The sequence below is a fragment of the Genypterus blacodes genome, unplaced genomic scaffold (genome assembly GCF_046128005.1).
Source record: "Genypterus blacodes isolate CSIRO-AG114 ecotype Tasmania unplaced genomic scaffold, CSIRO-AGI_Gbla_v1 ptg000087l_1, whole genome shotgun sequence".
NCBI classification, from domain to species: Eukaryota; Metazoa; Chordata; class Actinopteri; order Ophidiiformes; family Ophidiidae; genus Genypterus; species Genypterus blacodes.
In genome coordinates, this window is record NW_027466892.1 from 210,001 (window position 1) to 231,374 (window position 21,374).

At 46.6% G+C, this 21,374-nt stretch overlaps 1 protein-coding gene, 1 long non-coding RNA gene and 1 pseudogene across 2 annotated transcripts in view; all 3 read right to left on the minus strand.

Annotated features, from left to right (window-relative positions):
* Positions 1-21,374, minus strand: part of LOC143007430 (uncharacterized) — an 82,509-nt gene that overhangs the window by 4,903 nt on the left and 56,232 nt on the right. Inside the window, 8 exon segments of the mRNA XM_076158775.1 lie at positions 10,835-11,008; positions 11,257-11,302; positions 11,305-13,029; positions 13,489-13,690; positions 14,006-14,084; positions 14,384-14,497; positions 15,195-15,308; positions 15,706-15,786. Coding sequence (XP_076014890.1) covers positions 10,835-11,008; positions 11,257-11,302; positions 11,305-13,029; positions 13,489-13,690; positions 14,006-14,084; positions 14,384-14,497; positions 15,195-15,308; positions 15,706-15,786 — 2,535 coding nt within the window.
* Positions 5,646-6,954, minus strand: LOC143007444 (uncharacterized). The gene is made up of 3 exons (XR_012964475.1): positions 6,800-6,954; positions 6,493-6,547; positions 5,646-5,770 (listed from the first exon to the last, which is right to left on the minus strand). It is a non-coding gene; the product is annotated as an uncharacterized LOC143007444 (long non-coding RNA).
* On the minus strand, positions 8,335-10,344 carry LOC143007437 (stonustoxin subunit beta-like; annotated as a pseudogene).

A 21,374-nucleotide genomic window follows, 5' to 3' on the forward strand; every position in this document is an offset into this window, starting at 1 on the left:
CCAGTCCAGCAGACAGCAGCTTCACTCCTGAATCCTGCAGGTCACTGTTACTCAGGTCCAGGTCTCTCAGACTGGAGGACTGGGAGCAGAGGACTGAGGACAGAGCTTCACAGCTTCTCTCTGACAGATTACAGACACTCAGCCTGAAAATGAAAAGTTGAACATTTTATATCTGTTCCCTAAAATGATCCAAATCTTTGTGTGTCTCCACACTTACAGAGTTTTCCTGGAGGCTTTGACCACTGGCAGCAGCCTGAGAAGAGCCTCCTCTGAAGCAGAGTATTTCTTCAGGTCAAACACATCCAGATCTTCCTCTGATGACAGTAAGATGAAGGCCAGAGCAGACCACTCAGCAGGAGACAGTGTGACTGTGGAGAGAAGTCCTGAGCTCAGGTGCTCTTGGATCTCCTTCACTAGAGAAAGATCCTTCAGCTCACTCAGACAGTGGAACAGATTGATGCTTCTCTCTGCAGAGACCTTCTTATTGATCTTCTTCTTGATGTACTGGACTGTTTCCTGGTTGGTCTCTGAGCTCCTTCCTGTCTCTTTCAGGAGATCCTTTAAAAGAGTCTGATTGGTCTGCAGTGAAAGGCCCAAAAGGAAACGAAGAAACAAGTCCAGGTGTCCATTTGGACTCAGTAAGGCCTCGTCCACAGCACTCTGGTGGAGACTTCTTAGTTTAGGTTTGTGTCGTGATACTCTAGGCAACCAGGAGGTTGGTTTATTCTCTAACAGCAGGTTGACTCCAGAGTTGATGAATGTCAGATGGACATAAAGAGCAGCCAGAAACTCCTGGAGGCTCAGATGGACGAAGCAGAACACCTGGTCCTGGTACAGTCCCCTCTCCTCTTTAAAGACCTGTGTGAACACTCCTGAGTACACTGAGGCTGCTGTGATGTCCATGCCACACTCTGTCAGGTCTGACTCATAGAAGATCAGGTTTCCTTTCTGCAGCTGATCAAAAGCCAGTTTTCCCAGAGACTCCATCATCTTCCTGCTCTCTGTATTCCAGAGTGGACCTGTATCTGCTCCTCCATCATACTTGATGTTCTTCACTTTGGTCTGAACCACCAGGAAGTGGATGTACATCTCAGTCAGGGTCTTGGGCAGCTCTCCTCTCTCTCTGGTCTTCATCATCACATCCTCCAGAACTGTGGCAGTGATCCAGCAGAAGACTGGAATGTGGCACATGATGTGGAGGCTTCGTGAGGTCTTGATGTGGGAGATGATGCTGTTGGCCTGCTCATCATCTCTGAGTCTCTTCCTGAAGTACTCCTCCTTCTGAGGGTCAGTGAACCCTCTGACCTCTGTCACCATGTCCACGCTCTCAGCAGGGATCAGATTGGCTGCTGCAGGTCTTGTGGTGATCCAGAGGCCAGCAGATGGAAGCAGGTTCCCCCTGATGAGGTTTGTCAGCAGAACATCCACTGAGGTGGACTCTCTAACATCGGTCAGGATCTCACCTTTTTGGAAGTCCAGAGGAAGTCGACACTCATCCAGACCGTCCAGGATGAAGATGACCCGGAAGTCTTCAAAGCTGCAGATTCCTGCTTCTTTGGTTTCAGTAAAGAAGTGATGAAGAAGCTCCACCAAGCTGAACTTTCTCCCTCTCAGCACATTCAGCTCTCTGAAGGTGAATGGAAATGTGAGCTGGATGTTCTGGTGGGCTTTGCCTTCAGCCCAGTCCAGAGTGAACTTCTGTGTTAAGAGGGTTTTCCCGATGCCAGCCACGCCCTTTGTCATCAGTGTTCTGATTGGCTGATCTCTTCCAGGTGAGGCTTTAAAGATGTCTTCACATCTGATTGTTGTTTCTGCTCTCTGTGCTTTCCTGGATGCTGCTTCAATGTGTGTGACCTCATGTTCATGGTTGACCCCTCCAGCCCCTCCCTCTGTGATGTAGAGCTCTGTGTAGATCTCATTCAGAGGGGTTTGCTTTCCTGCTTTAGCGACCCCCTCACACACACTCTGGAACTTCTGCTTCAGCTTAGACTTCAGTTTACGTTGGAGTGTTATGGGTGGATGAAAAGTTCCTGATGAAGAGACAACAGTCAGAGGAGGGAAACATGGAGAAGAAAAGAAAACTACAGAGTAAAAAAGCATTTAGGAGTAGAAAGCTTTGTGACTAGAGCAGTATAATAGAACGCCTTCTAACCTTCTAACCCCTGATGTTCCTGCACCTGCTCTAAGATCTCAGCAGGCCTGCTCACTATCCCAACAACCAAGAGCAGATCTTTGGACATCCTGCACTCCTTTTCTTTGGAATCCACTTCCTGCCCCAGTCAAAGAGACAAACTCTCTTGTGATCTTTAAATCCCCACTAAAAACACACTTCTGTTGGTGAGCCTTTGAATGTGACTAAAGTGCTGATAAACAGGAGGTGAACACAGTCTCTTTGTGCAGGAGAGTGATTAGCTGCTCTAAGTGTAAGTGTGAAGCTTTAGTCCTGTTTCCTCTTTCCTTATCATGTTCAAGCTGTTCAATGGTCTTACTGCTGTGCAGAGAGTCAGCCAGCTCCTCCTGCTTCATTCTCCTCAGGAAGTTCACTGTGAGCTTCACCAACGCCTCTCTGTCGCTCCACTGCTCTCGGTCCTCGCTCGGCCTCTCTAAGCATTGTGGGTAGTCTGCGGTCAGAACCTTCTGGACGCTCTTCAGCTCGTCCTTCACAAACCTGACAATGTTCTCCTCCAGCAGCTGAAAGAGTCAGACGTGAGTTTATAGCAGGGGGACAGAAGATCCTGCTTCCTGATTGGCTGTCAGGTGTGTGTTTACAGTCTATATGTTGACAACATGCAGCTGACCGGCGCTCGAAATCTCCGGCTTGATGAAGATGCAGGTAACCATAGCAACAGTTATGATGCTTCACACTAGGTTCCCAGTGAACTCTCACTGGTCAAACTAAATGAACCAAGTGCTCCGGTCAAACATCTCTTATCTCTCTATGGAATAGATTCTCCACCCGGTGACATCGTCCATATGGAAGTGGGGGGAGCCTGGACATTTACACACCGTAAATATGGAGTCCAGGTCTGCTGGATGCTGCTGGACACACACACCACTGGAAACCTCTGACTTCTTCAGGTGAACTCTGTGGAGAAATCAGGAAACATGAAGTCTGCAAACACACACAGACACAGGTTGTCATGGTGATGTCTGTCTGTGTGTTTGAGGCAACAGGAAATGCTGCTGTCTGCTGGTCCCTCAAAGCAGCTCAGAGCATCACAGGATCCTGGAATCAATCTTTAGCTCATCAGCTCAACTTCTGAGGCTCTGATCCAAACACTCAGGTGGACAGAGACGTGTCCTTCATTCAAGAAGACCTGTCCTTTGAGATAATAATAATAATAATAATAATACATTTTATTTGTAGAGCACTTTTCATAGTTAAAAACAATCTCAAAGTGCTACAGAGTACAGCAAAATTAAAACAGGTTTAAAAACAAGAAAACTATGACACAGTGTGTTAAAAAAAATGCTTGTTTAAAAAGAAAGGTTTTCAGGCCTTTCTTAAATGAGGCAGTCGTTTGTGGTGCCCTCAGGTGGTCTGGGAGGGAGTTCCACAGGCGCGGAGCGGCTGAGCAGAAAGCCCGATCACCCAATGTGCGGAGCTTGGTTTTTGGAGGCTGGAGGGTGCTTTTGTTCCCAGAGCGGAGGTTACGTGTGGAGGTTTGTGGTGTGAGGAGTTCTTTGAGATAGGAAGGGGCATTCTCATGGATGCATTGATGAGTTAGCAGAGAGATTTTATAGTCGATCCTGAATGATACAGGAAGCCAGTGGAGTGAGTGAAGGATGGGTGTGATGTGGTCATATTTCCGTACTCTCATCAGGATCCTAGCGGCGCTGTTCTGGATGTACTGTAGTTTTTGTAGGCTCTTGCCAGGAGTACCGATGAGAAGTGCGTTGCAGTAGTCCAGCCTTGAGGAGACAAAGGCGTGGACCAGTTTTTCCGCATCTGACAGACTGAGTGTGGGGCGGAGTTTGGCAATGTTCCTGAGGTGGTAGAAGGAGGTTTTGCAGAGGTGTTTAATCTGGGTGTCAAAAGTGAGATGATTGTCAAATCTTACGCCCAGGTTGGTGACTGTTGAAGACAGAGGTATGTTTTGACCAGAGAAGGTGATGTGTGTTATTGGGGATGACCGTTCTTGATGTGGTGTGCCAACTAAGATAGCATCTGTTTTGGAGCTATTTAGATGAAGAAAGTTTTTTGTCATCCATGTCTTCTACTATGTCTTCTACTACAAACCTACAGTGATGATATCACAGTGACCTGGTTTAACCTCTGACCTTTCTTCAGCAGACTTCTGTCCATCACTGAAGCTCAGAGGTTCATACATGGACCTGTCACTCTTCATGGACACACAGCTGGGTACAGGAGAGTCTGCCCTCTGCTGGTGAACTCTATAAACACAGCATTGACAAAACAACAGAGGATTGAAGGAGATAAGTTACCATGCTGTGTGTGTGTGTGTGTGTGTGTGTGTGTGTGCGTGCGTGCCTTCTGTGTGTGAGTGTGTGTATCTGTGCTCTCTCCCTTGCTCTCTCTCTCTCTCCCTCTCCTCCTTCCTCCTCCTCCCCCTCTCTCTCTCTCTCCCTCTTTCTCCCCCCCTCTCTCTCTCTTCCTCTCTCTGTCCCACTTTCTCTCTTGCTTCCTCCCTCTCTTTCTCTTTCTCTCCCTCTCTCTTTCTTCCTCCCTCTCTCCCTCTTTCTCCCTCCCTCTCTCTCTCTTCCTCCCTCTGTCCCTCTCTCTCTCTCTCTTCCTCTCTCTTTGTCTTCCTCCCTCTCCCCCACCCTCTCTCCCTCTCTCTCTCTCTGTCCCTCTCTGTCTTCCTCCCTCTCCCCCTCTCCCCCTTCCTCCTCCTCCCTCTGGCTGTATTCCACCCTCTCTCTCTCTCTCTCTCTCTCTCTCCCTCTCCTCTCCCTCTCTCTCTCTTCCTCCCTCTGTACCTCTCTCTCTCCCTCTCTCTCTTCCTCTCTCTCTCTCTCTCTCTCTCTCTCTTCCTCCCTCTGTACCTCTCTCTCTTTCTCTGTCCTCCTCCCTCTCCCCCCCACCCTCTCTCTCTCCCTCTCTCTCTCTGTCTCTCTCTGATTTCCTCCCTCTCCCCCTGCCCTTTGTCTCTCTCCCCCTCTCTCTTCCTCCCTCTCCTCCTTCCTCTCTCTCTCTCTCTCTCTCTCTCCCTCAGTGACAAACCTACAGTGATGATGTCACAGTGACCTGGTTTAACCTCTGACCTTTCTTCAGCAGACTTCTGTCCATCACTGAAGCTCAGAGGTTCATACATGGACCTGTCACTCTTCATGGACACACAGCTGGGTACAGGAGAGTCTGCCCTCTGCTGGTGAACTCTATAAACACAGCATTGACAAAACAACAGAGGATTGAAGCAGATAAGTGTGTGTGTGTGTGTGTGTGTGTGTCCTTATGAAGGATTCACTCTTTTGTTGAAAGGGAAGTAAAAGGAAGTAAAACGCCCTCAGCTAACAGGAGCTAAAGGCTAAAAACAGGAAGTTTGGGTTTTGATACCGACAACATTACATCAGATATTTTTATATTGTCACTCTGATTCTCTCTCTCTCTCTCTCTCTCTCTCTCTCTCTCTCTCTCTCTCTCAGGGACAAAACTACACTGATGATATCAGAGTGATCTGGTTTAACCTCTGAATTTTCTTCAGCAGACTTCTGTCCATCACTGAAGCTCAGAGGTTCATACATGGACCAGTCACTCTTCATGGACACACAGCTGGGTACAGGAGAGTCTGCCCTCTGCTGGTGAACTCTATAAACACAGCATTGACAACACAACAGAGGATTGAAGCAGAAAGTCATGAGGTCAAATGAGAGAAGCAATGAGAAATTGTGAGAAACTGAAAAACGTAGTTGTAGTTTGACTTTGTTCTTATTCAGTTTGATAGTTTGTGTTTTGTTGTGTGATTGTGTTTCTCAATCTTTCTGAAACTAGTTTGGCAGCTCATCTTTGCCAGGACTGCCTTGACAAACAGGTTCTTAGTTTAAATGGGCATTTCCTGGTAACAGACAGGTACAAAAACAAAAACATCTTTCATGTATTGAATGAGTTTTGAGTCTCATGTTATATCTTTGCAAGACTTCATCCAAAAAGCGTCATTTGAATTTCATGGACATGATTGCAATTTAATTTCAAAGTTGTCAACAAAGTGAAAGTGAAACTGTCATTTGAATTCTGTGCACTAAATCAAAGTCATGTTCATTTGTTCCATGTAGTTCCAATGAGTCTTTGAGGGAAAAGTTCTTCAAACAGAATCTATAAACGTGTCAGGGATCTAATTCCTTCTAAGCTGAAGTCCCAGCCTCTGTCTGAATGATGGCACAGACGGTGAGACACAGTCATGTACTGTAGCTGCTGGAGATGGAGTCAGTGAGTTAGCATGATGGGATTCAGAGTCTTCATCCTCAGTTTGGTAACAGTGTTTAACACAAAGCTCTATCAAACCCCACCCCTGTGAGACGGGCAGTATTTACTGTGTGTGCGAGTCTGGAGGTCCCTTATCTTCATCACCACAAACACTCATCTTCACTACAGTACAGAGAGGGAAGCATAAACACACACACATAAATGAACACACATGCACAATAATAACAATAGTCTGTCTTTGTACAGCACCTTTCATACAGAGCTGCAGCCCAAAGTGCTTTACAAGACATGAAGAGACTAAAAGTCAGAACACACACACACACACACACACACACACACAGACACAAGCACAGAGACAGAAACATGAAGTATAAACTATGATCCATAAAGTCATCAAATCAAACTCAAACTCACGCTGGGTCAGTCTTCCTCATCTGAACAAAAGTCCCTTTCTAACTACACAACATACCTGCGTGTGATAAAGCATCACTACATTTTGTTCCTGGGTGAGGTCATTAAAAAAAAGGGTCAGCTGACTCACCTGTAACGCCTGGAATGTGTTTTTAATGGGCGGGAGTGTGCGTGTGTGTGTGTGTGTGTGTGTGTGTGTGTGTGTGTGTGTGTGTGTGTGTGGGTGGCAGGCAGTGGCTCAGTGGGCTCAGTGGGTAGAGCTTCCGCTTGGGAACCTGAGGGTTGCCGGTTCGAGCCCCTGCCGAGGTGCCCCTGAGCAAGGCACCGAACCCTCAATTGCTCCCCCCTCTGCGAAGGGTGGTAAATGTAATGTAAGTCGCTTTGGATAAAAGCGTCAGCCAAATGATCGTAATATAATGTAATGTAATGTGTGTGTGAGAGAGGTGGTGGATAGATGAAGGGAGGAAGTCATGAAGGCTGCGTGAGACCTGAACTCATTTCCTGTGATATAAAGTAGTAAAGATTATAAAAATAAATAGAACGATGTTGAGCAGGAAGTTGTCACTCATTCGGGTTCATCGGTTGTTGTTTAGGGAGGCTGGGAGTCAGAGGACATTAATGATGTTTAGAGTGGTTCAGGTACCAGAGAGGTGGACTCAGGAGGAGAGACGGAGTGATGAAGACCACACACACCCTAAGTGAAGAGGGGGGTGGAGGACCTGGGCCACAGACTGGACCAGAGCTGTGAACAGGAAGGAGATGAGCAGACTGTATTTCCTGAGGAGGAGGCTGAGATCCTTCATCAGGTGCAGCAGAGATCTTCTATCAGTCTGTGGTGACATCATGGAGGTGTGAGGTGAGATAAAGAACATGTCTATGTTGTGTTGTAGATGTGGTTCAGATTATCTTCTGATCTTTGTGTCCTTGTGTCCGTACGCTGCAGCCGGCCTACACAGACCCACACTATAACAGGAGGCCGAGCTGCGTCCTGGCAGTTCCAGGTGTGAGCAGGCACAGAGCTTTCTGATGCTCATGTATGATACTGCACACACACACACACACACATCTTCAGGCTGCTGCTTCTCACTCTGGTGTGTCTGAAGGTTAGTGATTATGTGACTTAGTGAAAGAGTCCTTGTCCTCGTCTCTTCCTGTAGGTGTGGACGGGACGGACGTCCTGTGTGTCAGGGAGGCCACAGACCACTGCAGAGCTGGAAAGGTGAGGATCACTGCAGACTGAACACTTCTCTCAGACTGCAGGGAATGACTCCTTCTGCTGGATGTGTTTCTAGTGTTCTTCATCACAACAAGTCTTTACTTCAGATCACACGCACGCACACACACACACCAATCAAGGATTCAGGACAGAAAGGTTTTTCTTCCTGACAAGTTTCACAACACCTGTTCTGCTGTCATGGAGGTAGGACACACACACACACACACACACACACACACACACACACACAGTGGAAACATGTTTGTATTTCACCTTATATACCATAAATAAATGTTTGAAAGAGAAATCAAACAGAGCTCACTTTATTTAAATGCATGTAGATACACTCAGACTACTTCTACAACTATAAGTCAATATGGAGGCAGAAGAACATGAACACAACATGCAAGAACACCACTACTTCACATTCAAACCCATGACATATGTACAGTATATCATCATCATCATCATCATCAGGAGAGTCGTACTCAGGCCTCTGTCAATAAATGAGCTGTTAAGATCAGATGATGCATTTGTGACAGGATACAGCTGAGCAGCTCAAATATCTGAAATAGATCTAAAAATATGTCTGAAAAGCAAGAAATCCTCATATTTGGAGTCACAAAGTATTCTCATACTTTTATGTTTGTGAACAGTACAACCAGAAAGTACAAATGTGATCAAATGAGAGATTTTACTGCTACTTTGCTATAGATGACAGGTACAAAATGCTTCAACTCGTGAAGAAAAACACAAAACGTCTCAGACCTAAAACCAAAAATTCCAAAGAATTCCACGTGCTTCTTTATTCTCTTTGCTCCACACTTTCATTCTTTCCCTCTCCTCGTGGGTCAGATCACACAGAGTCAGTGAGGAACCATGTGACCTCCAGAACCCAAACCCAGCATAGAGAGGTTGAGTGAATGTGGTGGTGAAGGTGTGGAGGTGGATCAGTGTGTGAGAGACGCTGTAGAAGGACAGAGTGCCAGCAGGACAGTCCAGATACACTCCTACTCTGTGAGGAACAGAGGAGGACACAGGGACACTGAGGGGCATGTCTATGTTATTGTGACAGACAGAGTAACCATGACGATCAGAGCAGTTCAGCATCCAGGACTGATTATTTTCCCCTTACATTCTCTCATCTCCGTCCCCTTCCCTCCTGATTCCTCTGTAACTCACTGATATATAAACGTCTCCTCTCCACTCCACCTCCCAGTAACAACGACCAGTCAGACCATTTCTACACAGCAGCTGAGGCCAGTGATCAAACCTCTCTGGATGATCAGGATGTGGCTGCTCCTCTTTCACATATGTCACCTTCCTGTTGTTGTCAGACAGTTTGAGGTATCTGCTTGCTGTGTTTGGGTCCAGTTCCAGTTCACAAACATCTGATGGACAGAAAAAGACACAAACAGCAGCAGTTTATCATCAAACACAGCTGCTGCCTTTATTATTCACTCATTTATTCACTACTGCACTTTGTCTTCTGACTCACTGTCACTTTCTACTGACACACCTTTGATATCTAAACACTCAACTACTGGTTGTTGTTGTTGTTGTTGTTGTTGCTGTTTATTGGTGCCGCTTCAGCGTTTGTGCTCATCAGCCGCTCTGACACATGGGAGTCGTTAGCTTGGCTAGCCGCTAGTTTAGCATTAGAAGCCCAGTTGTGAGGGATTTAACTCATTATTATGATGAAGAACTTCTTGGTATGGCAGCAGGAGAATGAGCGATTCCCCTCTGCTAGGTAGGAGAGCCATGGCCACACTCCTTCCTTCTGCCACATCCTACCTATGTGAGCCTCAATCAAAACCAAATCCAGGTGGAAGCTGGACATTGAAACTGAACTAAGAGTGTCAGTCTGACAGCTGCAACCCCGATTAGAAAAGATCTGCAGCACAAAGCGAGCCCACAGCAGTCACTGAGAAGATGAAGATGAAGCTATCATTAGTGCAAAGACAAGGAAATATTCTTATCTACTAAAGGGGGCGCTGCAGAAAAAGTTTGGGAACCACTGCATTAAAGTATCTCTGCATTATTTGGATCTGGCACAAGATAGATTCCAGATCTTTGGTCTGAGGAATCAAAGTCACATCAAACTTACATTTACTCAGACCTGCTTTGATCCACTGCTGTCCACCATGATCCATCCTGCAGGAAGAGACACACACACACACACACACACACACACACACACACACACACACACACACACACACACACACACACACACACAGCAGCACGTTATTGATTATTGATTTGGAGACAGAGTTTTTCCCTTCAACCCACAGGGAGTCTGTCCACACCTGAGTGTCCACTCTGTAGTTGTGTCCTTACCTGAGAGTGTCCAGTCTCCAGTGTGGACTCTCCACTCCAGCAGACAGCAGCTTCTCTCCTGCCTCTCCTGGATGGTTGTAGCTCAGGTCCAGCTCTCTCAGACTGGAGGGGTTGGAGATCAGAGCTGAGGCCAGAGAAGCACAGCCTTCCTGTGTGATCATACAACCTGACAGCCTGAGAGAGATAGAGAGGGAGGAGAGAGAGAGGGAGAGAGAGAGGGAGAGAGAGAGGGGGAGAGAGAGACGGAGAGAGACAGAGAGAGAGGGAGAGGGAGAGAGACAGAGAGAGAGAGAGGGAGGGGGGGGGACACAGAAAGAGAGGGGGGGAGCAAGAGAGAGAAAGAGAGAAAGTTTGGTCAATCATGGAGCAGACTGGAGCTCAAATCTCCTCCAGGAAACAGAAAGCTCTCAGTGATGTTTGCATCAGGACTTCTTTAGCAGGAACATTTAAATGGTCACTGACACAAAGAGCAGAGTCCTGACCTGAGAGTCTCCAGCTGACAGTGAGGACTCTCCAGTCCAGCAGACAGCAGCTTCACTCCTGAGTCCTGCAGGTCATTGTTACTCAGGTCCAGGTCTCTGAGACTGGAGGACTGGGAGCAGAGGACTGAGGACAGAGCTTCACAGCTTCTCTTTGACAGATTACAGCCACTCAGCCTGAAAATGAAAAGTTGAACATTTTATTTCTTTACATTTTATGGGGAGGCAGTAGCTTAGTGGGTAGAGCTTCCGCTTGGGAACCGGAGGATCGCTGGTTCGAGTCCCTGCCGAGGTGCCCGTGAGCAAGGCGCCGAACCCTCAATTGCTCCCCCTCTGTAATGGGTGGTAATGTAAGCTTTGGATAAAAGCGTCTGCTAAATGATTGTAATGTAATGATCCAATTCTTTGTGTGTCTCCACACTTACAGAGTTTTCCCGGAGGCTTTGACCACTGGCAGCAGCCTGAGAAGAGAAACACATCCAGATCTTCCTCTGATGATAGTAAGATGAAGGCCAGAGCAGACCACTCAGCAGGAGACAGTGTGACTGTGGAGAGAAGTCCTGAGCTCAGGTGCTCTTGGATCTCCTTCACTAGAGAAAGATCCTTCAGCTCACTCAGACAGTGGAACAGATTGATGCTTCTCTCTGCAGAGACCTTCTTATTGATCTTCTTCTTGATGTACTGGACTGTTTCCTGGTTGGTCTCTGAGCTCCTTCCTGTCTCTTTCAGGAGATCCTTTAAAAGAGTCTGATTGGTCTGCAGTGAAAGGCCCAAAAGGAAACGAAGAAACAAGTCCAGGTGTCCATTTGGACTCTGTAAGGCCTCGTCCACAGCACTCTGGTGGAGACTTCTTAGTTTAGGTTTGTGTCGTGATACTCTAGGCAACCAGGAGGTTGGTTTATTCTCTGACAGCAGGTTGACTCCAGAGTTGATGAATGTCAGATGGACATAAAGAGCAGCCAGAAACTCCTGGAGGCTCAGATGGACGAAGCAGAACACCTGGTCCTGGTACAGTCCCCTCTCCTCTTTAAAGACCTGTGTGAACACTCCTGAGTACACTGAGGCTGCTGTGATGTCCATGCCACACTCTGTCAGGTCTGACTCATAGAAGATCAGGTTTCCTTTCTGCAGCTGATCAAAAGCCAGTTTTCCCAGAGACTCCATCATCTTCCTGCTCTCTGTATTCCAGAGTGGACCTGTCTCTGCTCCTCCATCATACTTGATGTTCTTCACTTTGGTCTGAACCACCAGGAAGTGGATGTACATCTCAGTCAGGGTCTTGGGCAGCTCTCCTCTCTCTCTGGTCTTCATCATGTCCTCCAGAACTGTGGCAGTGATCCAGCAGAAGACTGGAATGTGGCACATGATGTGGAGGCTTCGTGAGGTCTTGATGTGGGAGATGATGCTGTTGGCCTGCTCATCATCTCTGAGTCTCTTCCTGAAGTACTCCTTCTTCTGAGGGTCAGTGAACCCTCTGACCTCTGTCACCATGTCCACGCTCTCAGCAGGGATCAGATTGGCTGCTGCAGGTCTTGTGGTGATCCAGAGGCCAGCAGATGGAAGCAGGTTCCCCCTGATGAGGTTTGTCAGCAGAACATCCACTGAGGTGGACTCTCTAACATCGGTCAGGATCTCACCTTTGTGGAAGTCCAGAGGAAGTCGACACTCATCCAGACCGTCCAGGATGAAGACGACCCGGAAGTCTTCAAAGCAGCAGATTCCTGCTTCTTTGGTTTCAGTAAAGAAGTGATGAAGAAGCTCCACCAAGCTGAACTTTCTCCCTCTCAGCACATTCAGCTCTCTGAAGGTGAATGGAAATGTGAGCTGGATGTTCTGGTGGGCTTTGCCTTCAGCCCAGTCCAGAGTGAACTTCTGTGTTAAGAGGGTTTTCCCGATGCCAGCCACGCCCTTTGTCATCAGTGTTCTGATTGGCTGATCACTTCCAGGTGAGGCTTTAAAGATGTCTTCATATCTGATTGTTGTTTCTGCTCTCTGTGCTTTCCTGGATGCTGCTTCAATGTGTGTGACCTCATGTTCATGGTTGAGCCCTCCAGCCCCTCCCTCTGTGATGTAGAGCTCTGTGTAGATCTCATTCAGAGGGGTTTGCTTTCCTGCTTTAGCGACCCCCTCACACACACTCTGGAACTTCTGCTTCAGCTTAGACTTCAGTTTACGTTGGCACAGTGCAGCAAAACTTCCTGATGAAGAGACAACAGTCAGAGGAGGGAAACATGGAGAAGAAAAGAAAACTACAGAGTAAAAAAGCATTTAGGAGTAGAAAGCTTTGTGACTAGAGCAGTATAATAGAACACCTTGTAACCTTCTAACCCCTGATGTTCCTGCACCTGTTCTAAGATCTCAGCAGGCCTGCTCACTATCCCAACAACCAAGAGCAGACCTTTGGAAATCCCGCACTCCTTTTCTTTGGAATCCACTTCCTGCCCCAGTCAAAGAGACAAACTCTCTTGTGATCTTTAAATCCCCACTAAAAACACACTTCTGTTGGTGAGCCTTTGAATGTGACTAAAGTGCTGATAAACAGGAGGTGAACACAGTCTCTTTGTGCAGGAGAGTGATTAGCTGCTCTAAGTGTAAGTGTGAAGCTTTAGTCCTGTTTCCTCTTTCCTTATCATGTTCAAGCTGTTCAATGGTCTTACTGCTGTGCAGAGAGTCAGCCAGCTGCTCCTGCTTCATTCTCCTCAGGAAGTTCACTGTGAGCTTCACCAACGCCTCTCTGTCGCTCCACTGCTCTCGGTCCTCGCTCGGCCTCTCTAAGCATTGTGGGTAGTCTGCGGTCAGCACCTTCTGGACGCTCTTCAGCTCGTCCTTCACAAACCTGACAATGTTCTCCTCCAGCAGCTGAAAGAGTCAGACGTGAGTTTATAGCAGGGGGACAGAAGATCCTGCTTCCTGATTGGCTGTCAGGTGTGTGTTTACAGTCTATATGTTGACAACATGCAGCTGACCGGCGTTCTAAATCTCCAGCTTTATGAAGATGCAGGTAACCATAGCAACAGTTGTGAGGCTTCACACTAGGTTACCAGTGAACTCTCACTGGTCAAACTAAATGAACCAAGTGCTCCGGTCAAACATCTCTAATCTCTCTATGGAATAGATTCTCCACCCGGTGACATCGTCCATATGGAAGTGGGCGGAGCCTGGACATTTACACACCGTAAATATGGAGTCCAGGTCTGCTGGATGCTGCTGGACACACACACCACTGGAAACCTCTGACTTCTTCAGGTGAACTCTGTGGAGAAATCAGGAAACATGAAGTCAGCAAACACACACAGACACAGGTTGTCATGGTGATGTCTGTCTGTTTGAGGCAACAGGAAACGCTGCTGTCTGCTGGTCCCTCAAAGCAGCTCAGAGCATCACAGGATCCTGGAATCAATCTTCAGCTCATCAGCTCAACTTCTGAGGCTCTGATCCAAACACCCAGGTGGACAGAGACGTGTCCTTCATTTAAGAAGACCTGTCCTTTCAGATGTCTTCTACTACAAAACTACAGTGATGATATCACAGTGATCTGGTTTAACCTCTGACCTTTCTTCAGCAGACTTCTGTCCATCACTGAATTCAGGAGGATGAGTCATGGACCAGTCACTCTTCATGGACACACAGCTGGGTACAGGAGAGTCTGCCCTCTGCTGGTGAACTCTATAAACACAGCATTGACAACACAACAGAGGATTGAAGCAGATAAGTTACCTTGTGTGTGTGTGTGTGTGTGTGTGTGTGTGTGTGTGTATGTGTATGTGTATGTGTATGTGTATGTGTATGTGTGTGTGTGTGTGTGTGTGTGTGTGTGTGTGTGTGTGTGTGTGTGTGACTCCGGTTAAACTCATCTACGCCCTTATGAAGGATTCACTCCTTTATCTTGAAAGGGCGGCAGTATCTCAGTCCATAGTGATTCAGTTAGGGAACCGGAGGGTGTAGTCCCGTTTGGACCAAGTAAGTGGACTGGTAACTGGTGAGTTGCCAGGGCACTGCCAAGGTGCCCCTGAGCAAGGCACCGAACCCCCAACTGCTCTCTATGGGCGCCGTAAATGGCTGCCCTGCACCCCCTCTGTAATGCATGTGTTTGTGTGTGTGTGATATGAGGGGGTGCAAGATAAATTTCAATTGTGTGTTGTAAGTCGCTTTGGATAAAAGTGTCTAGCTAAATGACTGTAAATTAAATTAAAAATTAAATAAAAGGAAGTAAAACGCCGTGAGCTAACAGGAGCTAAAGGCTAAATACAAGTACATAAGTTTGGGTTTTGATACGGAGGACATTACATCAGATATTTTCTCTCTCTCTCTCTCCTCTGTCTCTACAGTGATGATATCACAGTGATCTGGTTTAACCTCTGACCTTTCTTCAGCAGACTTCTGTCCATCACTGAATACAGGAGGTTCATAAATGGACCTGTCACTCTTCATGGACACACAGCTGGGTACAGGAGAGTCTGCCCTCTGCTGGTGAACTCTATAAACACAGCATTGACAACACAACAGAGGATTGAAGCAGAAGGTCATGAGGTCAAATGTGAGAAAGTCAAGTCAATTTTATTTCTCCAGCCCAACATCACATCCAAAGTCTCAAAGGGCTTTACAGACCCACAACATCAGGAACATGGTTGAACTCCTCCCAGACTGGCGCTGTGCCTCCTCTGACTTCTAATGGCGTCACCTGATTGATGATGAACATTCAGTCGCTCCATGCAGAGACGGATCAGAGCTCCACTCACCTGTGCTCATCATCAGAATGAGCCTTGGATGAAGAGTCAAGCAGCTTCATCAACATAGAGTCATCATCAAATGGACATGTTTACACTTAGATGAGAAAACAGCGTCTCCATGGTGACTCAGCCCCCCCCCCTTACTGTGTGTGTGAGGGTCCACGTTCATGACTGAAGTCTACAGGTCCCTCATCTTCATCACCACAAACACTCATCTTCACCACACTACAGAGAGGGACACACACACACAGACACACACGCACACACACACAAGAGCAAAAGAACACAATTCATAGCAATGAGAGAAGCACAATATAAATATATCAATATATATTAAATAGAATGTATAGAATAAACAGTATGAATCCAAAGAATCCAGATTAAATCCAGATTATTCAGATGTTCTTTACTTCTTTTTAAAAATGCCAATTGAGGCTGCAGTTCTAATGTCCAGCAGCAGGGTGTTCACCCATTTCTCTAGCCTGTCAATCAGAGCGTCAGCAGTGTCAAAGATCGCACTGAGATCTAGGAGAATCCAGACGGCTTCTTTATTTGTATGGACAATAATCCTCAACTGGTTAATTCCTTTAAGTAGGCCACACACACACAGGCTCTAAAACCAACACACACGCACAGGCTATCAAACCAACACACACACACACACAAACACAAGCATGAAAGACAAACGACGATGATCCATAAAATCATAGAATCAAACTCTAACTCACGCTGCGTCCCGTCTACCTCTGCTGCTCTTCCGCATCGGAACAACTTTCACCTTTGACAGTACACCTGTGTGTGTGTGGGTGTGGGGGGCGGGGGGTGGAGATGTGGGTGTGGGTGTGAGAGAGAGTCGTTTAGCACCATCTAGTGGACAGATTGTAGAAGTGTGGTTTCTTCGGTTGAACTTCATTTCAATAAGTAAAATAAAAGAAGAATAACAGAAATTAAGTCCTAATATACAGTGAGAGGTCTCTGTCTCTTTATTTTCCCTCGTAATTTATTTGTCGCCCAGATGAAAATGTGGGGCTGTATAAATCTGAATACTTATGAAGGGAAAAATATGAGCTAAAAAGAAAAGTGATTTGTAGTGTAACTTTAAATCAAAGAAAAACAAGTTAATTGAGACATTTTAATACTTAACAAAACATAAAATATGCGAAATAAATTAAATGTGTTGGATTCTCGGTGATAAGAATGTAGCAGTACGTGGGGCTTTATTACTGAGATCCGATCAATAACTCTCAATTCTGTTGTTTATTGGCGTGTCGATGTGTTCAGCTGTTGGAATTGGTTGAATTGGATGACAAACGGAAATAGCGGCTGAGGTGCGCGAGCGAGAAGAAGAAAAGAGGCGGGAGAAGGTTTAAACTCGAGAGACAAAGTTCATGTTTTCTACCAGAAGTTGGACCGGAGGAACCCCAGTTTGACCGAGGACTGGACGGGGAGCTGCCGGCAGGAGGAGCGCGGATGCTGGGGTTGAGACCGGCGGCTACCCGGGACACGGAACTGTGAGTTGTATGTTACCTGCGTGGATTGTAGCTAAGTGTGAGAGAGTGAGTGAGTGAGTGGGAACACGCGTGGGTAGAGTTTAGTATTCTGGGCGTAAGTGTGGAGTTTAAGTGTTAGGAACTGTGTGGTTTGTGTCAGAGACGTTTTGAATCCAACTCAGAAGAGGAGTTAAGTTCAGTGAGGTCTGAGTGGTTCCATCCCATTTAGATTCCTTTGAAATGACTTACTTATTTGTGGGAAAAATGCAGTAATCATTTGTTTCTTCTCATCTCATCAAAGTTGAGGTGTGTGTGTGTGTGTGTGACTATCCTCCAATCCCTGTAGGTCTACTCACTGAAGGATTTCTCCAGAACCATTTCATCAAAAGAATGTCGACCTATTTCCAGTCACTGTCTCCGACCTCACAGCCGCTGAACGTCTCACTGTGCAAATGAAGGAATAAAGTGAGTATGGGCGTCTCTCCTTTCTAACTTACACTATAGGACGTGAGATAGTCGGGTTCTACGCCCCAAAACTCCTTTAGGTCCGGATCTATCTCAGACTGGTCACTCAGCTCAGCTCTGAACCGTCTGTGTTTCCTCTCATTTAAATCTTGAAGTCCCTCTCGCTCTCGTCCTCCTTTTTTAAACTATTTGAGCTAAGTGGAGTTTCTTCGTAGGTCTTTCCTTTGCGTTTCTTTGCGAAGTGTCACCTTGAATCTCCCGTCTGCGTCTCCTTGCGTGATGCTGAATAGTTTGAACCACGGCCGGTTCTCCATGTGGCTCCTGCACCAGCCTACATGTGGAACTGCCTGGTCCCACAGTAACGGAGCATTTCTGGCTCCATTTCTTCACGTCTGTACCAGCACTTCCACGAGCACCAGGACTTGAACATCTCCAACATTAGCTGTAGTGGCGTTGCTCAGGCGGTCCATCAGACGTCCACGAAGGCTCTCAGCCTCTGGATACGACTGAAAACTGGGTGTAGCTGTGAAAACAATCTGCGTCCACGCACACGCACACACACACACACACACACACACACACACACACACTCCCCAGGCGACAGGGAGAAGCCATCAGAATGGAGCAGAAAGAGAACAACAGCCCTGCGTCCAAACTATGGCCACAGTTCGTCCTTTTGCTGCCGCCAACGCTAAAACCAACGGACCTGAGCGTTCCAGTTTGGCGGCCATGAAAGTGTTTGTGACGCACCCGCCTCATATTCACTGTTAGGCTTTAATGCTGCTGTCACCACTCAATCACACTGTAGGGCTTGAGGTCTGGAATATGTGTTGGTGTGATGAAGGAAATGCAATGTTGATTAGTTTTTGTTTGCAACTGAACCACAAATGATATCAAATCTGTGATGTTGAGTCAGTAACTTGTTAAAAGAAGTTCATGTTTTGATTTCTGTGGCATTTTGATCCACTCCAACTAGAAAGACTTGACAAATCCAAACACGCCTCAGCTTGTTCTATTTACTGTACGCAGCATTTTGATGATGGCAGACTAACACAGTAGATGATTGAATATACAGTATTTGTATTTAGTTTCTGGTTCTATATGTATATGACACATCTAAGGCTTAGCTGGTCAGGAGGAAGTCTGGTCCCTGTGACTTCTTACTGCTGTGTGCAGTTACAGCAGCTGATAAGTACAAATGAACAAGGGGATCCATGGTTTTACAACAAGCTGACTGACTGCCAACGTGACGACAGACCAGCACATGGATTTATATCATCCGTGACAACAGTTTGCCTCTGTAGCCAAAGAGTTTTAATCTGACTGATAATAAAGTTCCCTGTGAGCTCACGCCTGCTCTCACTGTCTTCACTGACTACCAGGACTTCTACTGTTACTACTACACCTGCTAATACTACTAATACTTATCATCTCTATTTGGTTATTTACTTTCATACATGAATGTAGGTCAAAGTACTTTCACCACATATAATACAGTACAGTATAATACAACACAGAATAATATAATACAGTACAGTATAATACAACACAGAGTAATATAACAGTACAGTTTAATATAACACAGTATAATATAACACAGTACAGTATAATATAAAACAGTATAATATAACACCCTGCAGTATAATATCAGTCCAGTATGCTGCAGTGTTGAGTTTGTGTAATAGTTGTATTAAAGTCTGCTGGGGTCCAGGAGGTCTGAAAGCGGAAGTTCTTAAGTGGAATCTGAGCTTCTCACTGAGCTGCAGAATCTATTTTCACTCTGACACCAAATGAAAACTACAAAACAGTTCATTCAACATTTAGTCATGCACAGCTGTTTGATTGTTGCTGATTTCTCTATTTGATCTCTTTAGCTCAGAGGTGGGCAACCTCTGGTCGTTTGGTCCGGCCCGCGAGCGGATCCGGTGATTCGGCCCGCCCGATTCGGTTCGCGACCGGCAGATCGCTCCACAAATTCCGAAGCAAGCACCACCCCGTCAACTAAGGTTTTGTCCGCGACCAAAAGATCGCTCCGCAGAAAGTGTGTGTATGCGTGTGTGATAGAGATAGTGTGTTTGAGAGAGAGAGAAAGTGTGTGCGTGTGTCTGTGTGTCCTACAGATCACACAGAGTCACTGATGAACCATATGACCCAATGAACCTCCAGAACCCAAACCCAGCATAGAGAGGTTGAGTGAATGTGGTGGTGAAGGTGTGGAGGTGGATCAGTGTGCGAGAGACGCTGTAGAAGGACAGAGTGCCAGCAGGACAGTCCAGATACACTCCTACTCTGAGAGGAACAGAGGAGGACACAGGGACACTGAGGGGCGTGTCTCTGTTAATGTGCCTGACAGAGTAACCATGATCATCAGAGCAGCTCAGCACCCAGGACTGATTATTTCCTCCAAACATTCTCTCATCTCCGTCTCCTTTCCTCTTGATTCCTCTGTTACTCACTGATAGATAAACGTCTCCTCTCCACTCCACCTCCCAGTAACAACGACCAGTCAGACCATTTCTACACAGCAGCTGAGGCCAGTGATCAAACCTCTCTGGATGATCAGGATGTGGCTGCTCCTCTTTCACACGTGTCACCTTCCTGTTGTTGTCAGACAGTTTGAGGTATCTGCTTGCTGTGTTTGGGTCCAGTTCCAGTTCACAAACATCTGATGGACAGAAAAAGACACAAACAGCAGCAGTTTATCATCAAACACAGCTGCTGCCTTTATTATTCACTCATTTATTCACTACTGCACTTTGTCCTCTGACTCACTGTCACTTTCTACTGACACACCTTTGATATCTAAATACTCAACTACTGGTTGTTGTTTGTTGAAACTGAACTAAGAGTGTCCAGTTGTGAGGGATTTAACTCATTATTATAGAGAATGAGCGATTCCCCTCTGCCAGGTAGGAGAGCCATGGCCACACTCCTTCCTTCTGCCACATCCTACCTATGTGAGCCTCAATCAAAACCAAATCCAGGTGGAAGCTGGACATTGAAACTGAACTAAGAGTGTCAGTCTGACAGCTGCAACCCCGATTAGAAAAGATCTGCAGCACAAAGCGAGCCCACAGCAGTCACTGAGAAGATGTGGGGATGAAGCTGTCATTAGAGCAAAGACAAGGAAATATTCTTATCTACTAAAGGGGGGCACTGCAGAAAAAGTTTGGGAACCACTGCACTAAAGTATCTCTGCATTATTTAGATCTGACACAAGATAGATTCCAGAGCTTTGGTCTGAGGAATCAAAGTCACATCAAACTTACATTTCCTCAGACCGGCTTTGATCCACCGCTGTCCACCATGATCCATCCTGCAGGAAGACACACACACACACACACACACACACACACACACACACACACACACACACACACACACACACACACACACACACACACACACACACACACACACACACACACACACACACACACACACACACACACACACACAGACACAGACACACACACACACACAGCAGCAGCAGCACGTTATTGATTATTGATTTGGAGACAGAGTTTTTCCCTTCAACCCACAGGGAGTCTGTCCACACCTGAGTGTCCACTCTGTAGTTGTGTCCTTACCTGAGAGTGTCCAGTCTCCAGCCTGGACTCTCCACTCCAGCAGACAGCAGCTTCTCTCCTGCGTCTCCTGGATGGTTGTAGCTCAGGTCCAGCTCTCTCAGACTGGAGGGGTTGGAGCTCAGACCTGAGGCCAGAGAAGCACAGCCTTCCTGTGTGATCATACAACCTGACAGCCTGAGAGAGAGAGAGAGAGAGGGAGAGACAGAGACAGAGACAGAGACATAGGGGGGGGGGGGGAGAGAGAGAGGGAGACAGAGGGAGCGGGGGA